This window comes from Lacerta agilis, chromosome 7 (assembly GCF_009819535.1).
Source record: "Lacerta agilis isolate rLacAgi1 chromosome 7, rLacAgi1.pri, whole genome shotgun sequence".
NCBI lineage: Eukaryota > Metazoa > Chordata > Lepidosauria > Squamata > Lacertidae > Lacerta > Lacerta agilis.
Window position 1 is genome coordinate 41,766,015 of NC_046318.1, and position 9,693 is coordinate 41,775,707.

General features: G+C 37.7%; 1 protein-coding gene across 1 annotated transcript; it reads right to left on the bottom strand.

Moving 5' to 3' along the window:
• Positions 1–9,185, bottom strand: CLUL1 (clusterin like 1). The gene is made up of 8 exons (XM_033154998.1): positions 9,083–9,185; positions 7,899–8,047; positions 6,042–6,209; positions 4,850–5,294; positions 4,031–4,168; positions 3,076–3,290; positions 1,539–1,723; positions 1–466 (listed from the first exon to the last, which is right to left on the bottom strand). The coding sequence occupies exons 1-7, from the start codon at positions 9,183–9,185 to the stop codon at positions 1,544–1,546; spliced, it is 1,398 nt and encodes a 465-aa protein (XP_033010889.1). The 3' UTR covers positions 1–466; positions 1,539–1,543.
• Positions 9,186–9,693: the final 508 nt, after the last annotated feature.

Genomic DNA, 9,693 nt, shown 5'->3' on the forward strand with positions numbered 1-9,693 from the left:
AACTTGATACCATGTTTTGGATACGTGCCATTATGGTATAGTGTGGGGAGCAAATAGAGCAGGTTCCTTAACCAGAGCACACATGCAAAACTGATCTAAATCATTAATAAGTGGAACTACATATTCAGGACTTTTGCATACTTTAAAAATACTTCTGCCAACGTCTACATTACTGGACAGAATACAACTGAAATCTATGCATGTATTTCTTACCCCTCTCTTTTGACACATAATCCAAATGCTAAGGAGAAACATTTTCAGTATTCACCAGCTATATCTTTTTAGATTTGCTCTCAACAATTGAATGCAGAGAGAAATCATAAGAGATACATTCATACTGATATTCAACACATTTATTAAACATTTTATCATCTGCAGGTTTTTTCTGCATGATGACTTTTGGTGTACTTTGCTAAAGGAGAACATGTTGGATTCAAAGTAGGTATCACTGTTCACTTCTTCCTCTCTAGGGAGATAAAAAACAAATAGTATTACTTAACAACGAATAAAGTTTCATAACAAACCTTAAAAAATCATTAAATGTTTTAAATAAATAATAATAATAATAATAATCAAGAAGGCTGATCGCCGAAGAATTGATGCTTTTGAATTATGGTGCTGGAGGAGACTCTTGAGAGTCCCATGGACTGCAAGAAGATCAAACCTATCCATTCTCAAGGAAATCGGCCCTGAGTGCTCACTAGAAGGACAGATCCTGAAGTTGAGGCTCCAGTACTTTGGCCACCTCATGAGAAGAGAAGACTCCCTGGAAAAGACCCTGATGTTGGGAAAGATGGAGGGCACAAGGAGAAGGGGACGACAGAGGATGAGATGGTTGGACAGTGTTCTTGAAGCTACTAACATGAGTTTGGCCAAACTGTGGGAGGCAGTGAAGGATAGGCGTGCCTGGCATGCTCTGGTCCATGGGGTCACGAAGAGTCGGACACGACTGAACAACAACAAGTCCGTAGCTAGAGGTACCACTGTAGTAGGAACACATCAGGCCTTTGGACTTAGAAAATCTAACAACCTTTGGTTTTGTCACCATCTTCCCGAGATTCAGGCTTGAGAATGAGCTCTTTCTTTTTATTTATTATGCCATACCATCCTGTAATGGATTCTACTCACACAGGCAAGATCCACTAGTCCCATGCTGCTAAACTCATTTTGTCTGCCTTCTCCCCCTATCCCCCCCTGCCCACACACACATAACCACACAAATAGAGAATCCATTATGTGAGCGTATATCCATTGGTAACTAAAAAAGCAGTGGGTGGAACATAAAGAGGGGCTGTATTTCAATAAACTCTGGCGTAGAAGCCATTCAGATGACCAAACTACCAGTGTGTTCCCTAATGCTGGACTTGCTTAGTTATCTCCTCCTGTCAAGTGTTAAGGAAACTTTTGCCACAACAAGTGCACCTGTGGTAAATGATTGCTTTCAACCTCCCATTCTCAGTAACAAAAGCCTGTCTATAAAACAAAATTTACAAATTATAACCATTGTTGCTTTTTTAATGTAAAGACAATCAACTTGCCTTGCCTAGAAATTCTTTTTGTAAAGCTGTAAAGCCTTCCCTGCTACATATTCAATGAATTCTGAACTCTCAGTGTCCAGGTCTTGGGGAACCTTGACAGTGAAAGTAGGCGAAGTCAAAATATTCACATCTACGACAGTTTCATTTGGACTGGCAGCTTCACCTCCTTTGACACTTGATGACACCTGATGGAGAACAAAGTGACGTGTGAAAATATGGCACCTCAAGACACACCATTATTTTTTAAACTTCTCAGTTTTAAGGGGAGGAATAAAAAAGCCGCTCTTAAATTAGTTTATTTACCAAATACAATCTAAAATTGTATTGTTTGATTTGGTTTTGTTTTTTATTATCATCATCATTGTTATTTTGATGATGGGAAATACATTTCTAACTGTTTGATGGTTGCTATTAGGGATGCAGAGGCACAGAAAAAAGCTGGCAATTTGGGGCATAGTTTCAATGATATTTGATAAAATATTGTCCACATTTCAGTTATTTCTTTTCTTTATTTCATTTGCCATATTGATGGAGCCACCCATCAACATATGTTCGGGGGGGGGGGCTTGCAAAAATAAAAGAGTAAAATAAAGTATAAAATACAATACAATGCATTTTATTATATTTTATTATTAAGCAGTATATAAATACCCTTATTAATTAAAATGCATCAATATAAACAGTAGAATACAGCGTTAAACCATTTTTAGCAGCAGAAACCCTGTCTGTTCCAAGAGCCCAATTAAGGTACAGGGTCTCCAAATTGGTACCCAAGCATCCAGGAGTCCTGCAGAGAGAAATATGAATTTCCAGAGACTACAGCAATTGTACCTCCTGAGCCCTCCAGCATACGCTGGTTCTGCACTGAGCTCCCAGATGGGCATAACAAGAAGCAATACCTCCTAGTCCCCTGGTCTTGCTGATGCCAATTCCTCATCCATGGATTACAAAACAAACTTCTTAACAACTGTTTTTCCCCCTTCTTACGTCACCCTGGGGTACTTTGTAAATTGTATGCATTATTGCATAATTTATCTTTCCATTATAATTTTCGGTGCGAGAGAGATCTGGGGGGGTGGGAATTAGAAACACCTTTTGGAAAATTACTGGAAGCACTGCATGACTTGTACCCTATGTGCCTGAAGGATTATAACATTCCCTTTGCCCTGAGCTATGTCTTTGTTATATTGATCTAAAGAAGACGCCTGTCAAACGCTAGCAAAACTCTCTTCTTGAAAAGTAATTTACAGAAATTCAAACCTGTTTGTGCCATTTCATTGCTGTCAGATGAGGATACAGGTCAGTTAACCATCATCACACTAAAAGGATTTAGAGTAGGCTAGTGTCTAAGCTCTGGAGTTTCAGATCATCAAGGGATTATCAAGTATACTTAAAATCTACCTCCGCAAGAGCTTAGTATTTTAAAGAACAAAAATAACACACACACATTTTCCCTAGGCAGTACTGAAGCAATAAATATCAGTGAAATAGAACAGAGAGATCATTGTGCAGTGGCATTTTCATGTCTGGCATTTACCTTTACTATATTGAAAATGTTTTCTGGTCCAATAGTCATGTTGGAAAGTTCGGACACCCATCCAAATCTTTCTTTCATTTTATTCAACAGGTAGGCTGTGTCTTCTGTGTGACGTTTGACCATTTGGAGAATCTGTTGGTATTGCTCACCAGAGATGTTCACCAGCTTAAAGGCATCATCATACTTTGTATGTAGTTCAGGAACATCGGGGCAAACTATAGAAATCAAAATGTAGAGAACTTCCTTAAGAAATTTAAGAAACATTCTTAAACATTCATATATATTTTTTAAAGTGTAATAGATTCTCTTTCACTTAAGTATGTTTACTTAGAAATAAATTCTATTGAATTCAGTGGGGCTTACTTCTAGGTAAGTTGGTTAGGACTGCAACTTAGAGTAGCTATCCAGCAATCCTATAAATATTTGCTTGGGAGCAAGTCTCGTTGAGCCTTTATTGAGATTTATGATGATAGCTTGCTAGTTGTTTGTTACCCTAAAGTCTCCAAGCAACTTACAATACACCCCAAAACAAAAATATACCATTAAAAACAGAACAAAGCAACATCTATTATAGTCACAGTAAGCTTTGGCTGTTTTCATGAGGTATTGTGAGAATATAAGTATATCAATCTATAGAAGTACCTATTCTCAGAATTGTTATAAAAACTCTTAAGTGGTAGAACAGTGTCTATGCAGCTGGATTCTGTTGTGGGCTTATCAGTATATAGTTTTGGACGTGTATGTAGTTTTAATTAACCCTGGTCTTACTATAGCAAGTAAAAACACCTACTACAATATATTTTGTTTTGTCCTTTTGTTTTACTGGATCATTTGACTCAGTTTTTGTGGCTTCTCAAAACCATTTCATCAGCAATTAAATCTAAATAGTTATTATTATTTTGCAAAACAGAAATTGACAGTACTATAGTTGGTGATGAACAGGGCCGTTATTTACCTCGCATAAAATGATCCTGACATTTTTGGCATCTCTCATGAAATTGAGGGCATCCCGATGAATTCTGACGCAGCTTATTGCACGGAGTTCTCTCGTGGTCTGCCATGTTCTTAGAGAACATTCCACTTCCATCAGAATCTAGAGTAAACATGCATACGATGTTAACAATACACATGGTACACTACATTAACGATAACATAGATCTAATTAAGTAAAATATGATCTTGAGTGGTTTAAACATCAAAGTAGGTTTAAACATCAAACCAACTTAAAAGCAGCAGACATGTTTATGAGGCCAATAGTGGCAGTCTGATGGTGTTTGCATGTGGAACTGTCAGTAACCTAAAATGAGGTGGATGGGAAATCAGGTTTGTTCATCCCCTGTCCAGAATGGAAATCAATCCAGTGAATACAATTATTGCTTTTTGGATAGCCAGTGTGGTGTAGTGGTTAGAGTGTTGGACTAAGAACTGGGAGACCAGGATCCAAACCCCACTTGGCCATGATCTTGGGCCTGTCACTAACTCTAAGCCTAACCTACCTCATACGGCAGCTGTTGGGATTAAATAATGAGGGAAAGAATGATGTGCACCACCTTGAGCCCCTTGGCAAAAAAGGCGGGATGTAAATGCAAATAATAATAATAATAATAATAATAATAATAATAATAATAATAATAATAACAGTAATAATATAAAACATATTACAATAGCATTACAGTGATTTACACCAGCCTGAATAGATATGCTCCTAAAAATGCATAAAACTACAATAAAGGTTCAATGCTACTGATACTAAAATGAGAGTTTTACAACTTGCCTTTAAGTTGTTCTGCCATGTCTCTTGCAGTCTCTCGGTATTCTTCAAATACCTCAGTAATCACTTCACCAACACCTTCCAGGACAGTTTTGCTGAAGTCAAAAACTAGTTGGAGGAAGCCTGGTGCCTCCCAGTCTTTAGGGGGAGTAGGGTTTCTTACAGTTACCTCAGAAAAAGCTGGCAAAAAGTAGGGCTCCGTCAAGTCTGGATCAGACATGAAATACATCTGGAAAGACTGATCAAATTCTTTTTGCATCTGTTTGAAAAAAACAAAGCTTTTTTCAAAGATTGTGCCCATGTCAGATAACAGCTGGTTGAACAAGTGTTCCATTTGTGCTAGCTGGGCATCCTCTTCTTCAGGTTTTTTATTAAATGGGAGATCTTGCTCCTGAAGCTCATAAACAGGAAGCGATAATGGAGTCAATTTCTTGAAAAAATCTTCAACCTGTATGTGGAGAGAAAATAGTTCCTGTCAGCAAATTGTCCAATTCTCATCCTTTGGTAATTGGTGCAAAGGAATGTTTTGAAAGCACATGCATGGAAACCCCTAACTTTTTGAAATGCAAAATTTCCATATTAACTGAATTATGCTGAGACACCATACTCTAATATGTCATGGCAGCTGTATTCATTTAACCTTAAAATGAAATGCACAAAAGCAAGTATTATGTTTCAAACTAACCAAGGACCAGTGTCTTACTTGGACAATGAGTATCATTACTGAAACTTCTGATCCAGTTTAGGGTAGGTGGCAGTTCGTGGGATATGCAACACAATCCTATGTTTATTTGGAAGCAAGTCCCACTGCCCAACTAATTTTACTCTCCTTGTGTTTAGGATTACGGCCTGAAGGAGCTGTTTCGGCACTGTCAAACCCTCTGGTCAATACTCTGGTCAAATTCTACACCAAGAAAAGCTGTGTGGCTTGTATAATTTATGAACCCAGGCAAAATTTGCATGCATCTTGCTTATATTTTAATCTGCTTCTGCTCACCAAAACAAAGAGCAAAGCTCCACCTCTGACTTTTGAAGATGCTGAATAAAATAAAAATAAAGCTGGAGAAAGTTGAGATTTCAACTCTACTCCTTTTTTCTCTGTGGGTTCTCAAGAAGATGGCACGCACACAGCCCTGGTTTTTAGTAGAATACATACTATATACAGTTATGCTGCTTCCCCTCACATGCTTCTTACCTTACTTGTAAATGTGGAGAAGCCATGGCGGCAGGTGGTATAAAATCTCATGCAGTTACTTTCTAGACAAGATTGGCACTCGTCCCATAAATTCTTCAAAGACCCCTGGCATATTTGCTCTTCGTCTTCCAGTCTTTCTTTGACTTCATTCATAAGTCTTAGAGCTTCCTAATTAAGGAATTGGTTATAACTTATGGATCACAAAGTTACTTAATTCAGAATACACGTCGGCATTTTGAAATTCGGCCTTAGCTCAGTTATGCATTATTTCTACAGAATTGCTGTGTCCCATGCTGAAACACTAATCCACATTAAATGTTTGTGCTTAATAATCCTCAAGTTAAGATCTCTGCACTTCCATGTTCAAGGATAGTGCCAGTCATATTTTTTTCTTGCTTCAGTCAACAGCTAGATCATGGGAAGGGCCATAGCTCAGTGGTAGAACATCTGCCTTGCATTCAGAAGATCTCAGGTTCAATGCCTGGCATTTCCAGGTAAGGGTGGGAGATCCTCCTTCCTGAAACCCTGGAGAGCCTTTGCTAGTCAGCGTCCACAATATTGAGAAAGATGAACTATTGGTTTGACTCTGGATAAGGCAGCTTCCTATGTGCCTTCCTAACAAGCATATAAATCAGGTGGGACCTTGCAACACAATGACCTGTGGAGCATTGCAAAAGCAAGGCTATTTCCCCTCCTTTTATCCCCCCCTCCATTAACCCCAAGGCCACCATCACCATGCCATATGAGCACGTGAAACTGGCATATGAGTCAGGTCACTGGTTCATTTAACTCAAGAGTTATCTGCAACCCTGATTGGCAACAGGTCTTCAGGCAGGAATCTTTCCCAGCTCTACTTGGAGATGCTGGGGAATGAACAGGAATCATGTAAAGCACATGTTCTACCACTGATTGACAGCTCTTCTCGATAGAGCTGGCACCAGGGGCAAATCACAACCTCAGCTGCTCCTTTGAGCAGTGATACTATAGGAACAGCTCTCCAGCTCCTCCTGGATTTGATAGCAGAAGAGTATAGCTGACAGTAGAGACTTGTTTGTGTCTCAGAAGATGAACATGGTAAGGCACATTAACTCCCGGAGTCCAAAGCATTTGTTGTTCTTGTTGTTAGTCTTCCTGAAGACTCTGAAATCTCCTTCCCTCCATTTCCATGGTCCTACTAGGGGTGCCCTTAGCATGGTTGTGTTCCAATTCTAGAGAGTGATTACTTCTTAACCACAGCTGTATGAACAGTTAGGTAAGCAAACCTCAGCTTCAAACCATATGGCACTCATCTGTTGTTTTTATTCCAAAATAGATACTAGGCACTCCTGGCAATTTATAATCGTTCGGAGATGATTTTCTAGAAAACTTGCATGCTTCCTTGTAAAGGGATTAAGGCATGAGGAATTTTGAACAATATTGTTTTTAATAATAAAGTTCTGCATTTATTCAACATTCCTAAACACCCTAATAAACAAGCACTGACTTACAATGGTTTGGGCACATGAAAAACATTTTTTTTTCTTCTCATGTGCAGCAAAAGATGTAGTTATCATGTAGCTAAAATGTTTATTTCTTTGAGCAACTCATGTGCAACTTATTCTATGTAGAGGTTCTCCAAGGTGATGTTCTGAACACTAGAGTGCGGCATTCCTTTAAAGGCCCATGTGTTGTGACGTGGAATGCTTATTTTCCAAGCTTCAGTTATCTGATTTAGAAAGATTCCCGTCTAATCACACCTCCAATTAAGTGACAAAAACAGCATTCAAAAAAGTGGCGTACCCTTTGTCCCATCATTGAAAACAGTTATGTCATACATTTGAGTCACTCCAGGTCTAAAATTGTGATGACTAAATTCACCTCTTTTTCTTCACTGCTCTTCTTTAAAGTTTTCATCAGATCAGTGTGTTTGACTTCATTTCTTTCCATCATAATTTTCATCTGTTTAATGCCAATCAGTGCATTCTTTACCTCTTCATCTACATATTTCTCTCCAACTTCAGATAAAACTGAGGGGAAATGGCGTATTATTAGTAATAATTTTAATGAACAATCAATTAAATTGTGGCCTAGCTGCCAAATTACAATTAACACATGCTACTTAGAATAATAATAATAATAATAATAATAATAATAATAATAATAATGGGTCTTTCTGCTTCTGTCCTCAATGTATACACAAGCAGATAATCTGGACTACAATCTCCGGTTGATAATATGCAGTTCATGCTTTTCAGCAATCATATGTTTTAACTTACTGAACCTTAATTTTCAAATAAACTTACAGAATGCTCATCATATAAACTATAATTTCATACAAGTGTCAACACATTTTGTCAAAATAATGTAGGCATCTTGGCATTATTCCCAATGGCAAAAAGCCAACAGATTTCACGAGCAATTCAGCCAGGCTAACTTGTTACTGTACAGAATTACTGTACAGTTAGTCACTGAACAGAATATGTTAATATCACTGCAGATTCTCTGTCGATTTTTTTTTTAAATGACTTGGTCCTTTTCAAATCAGGCTTTGAAACGATCAGTTTGATAACTGAGGTAACTAATTCCATGCAGAGGGCTTATGACCACCAAGAGTTTTGCTGATTTCCCATTAATTTAGGCTCTAGTCAGTTCACATTGACAGGAAAGCCAAGTCCCATTGAACTCAATGGAGTTTACTTCTGAGTCAACATGCACAGAATAGTATTATTGCCCTATTTATTTGATCTAGAAGTGATACGGATCATCTTATAATCCATATACAGAAGACTATATCTTGGTGGTCCATGTCAATTAATGTAGAATGGTTAACACATTGTGGTGCTATATTTGCAATTAACAGCATGGACTAGAATGCTTACATTTATTACAGCAGGGCAGTAAAACAGGGTTAAAGGTAAGATAGCTAATCTGTGTTCAGTGATCTTAAGAATATCTCCCTAGTAAAGAGGTAGCAAGTTCCCAGGTTCAAATGAGGCTTCTTTATTCACTTGTCTGTTCAGAAATATAGTGGCCAGCCCAGAGGTTTAACATGTACATCATACCTTTCAAGTTTTCCACAAAATTTATGTCTCCCTCCACAGTAGGTGCACACTGGTGTCCCCTCAGACATAAGAAGTACATTATTAAGAACAGTAAAGGCTTCATGTTTTCTGCATTAGGAAGGAGAACAATACAATAGGTTAATGAGTTGGTTTTCAGATACCTCTCAGACAGATAGGAGGATTAATTTAGAAATATGCATTTAGTATTTTCTTACTGTGATGATAATATATATTTCCCCCCAGCATTTTGTAAAAAAAAAAAAAATCTTCAAAGAATGGCCCAGTTTTAAGACCGCTTCTGCCAGTAGGTAAAATGATTTAGTATGAAACAGTATCTTATAATAGAAACACACAGTGCAACAACATTGTGGCAATGTTTCAAATGATGTTAAACCTGACATTTTGTATCAAAGTGTCTCCTCTTTCCTCTCCATAATATATATTAACTTTTAATGAAAGCCTTTTCCATTCTTTAGCTGCTTAAGGAAGTGTAAATATCAAAACCAAAAGGATTCCCATTTTGCTAAGCAGAGATGCTTTTGCAAATAATATACATGTTAAAATGGGATTCATAAACTCTCCTGAAAATAACTAGCTTTTCCATGGCCTAA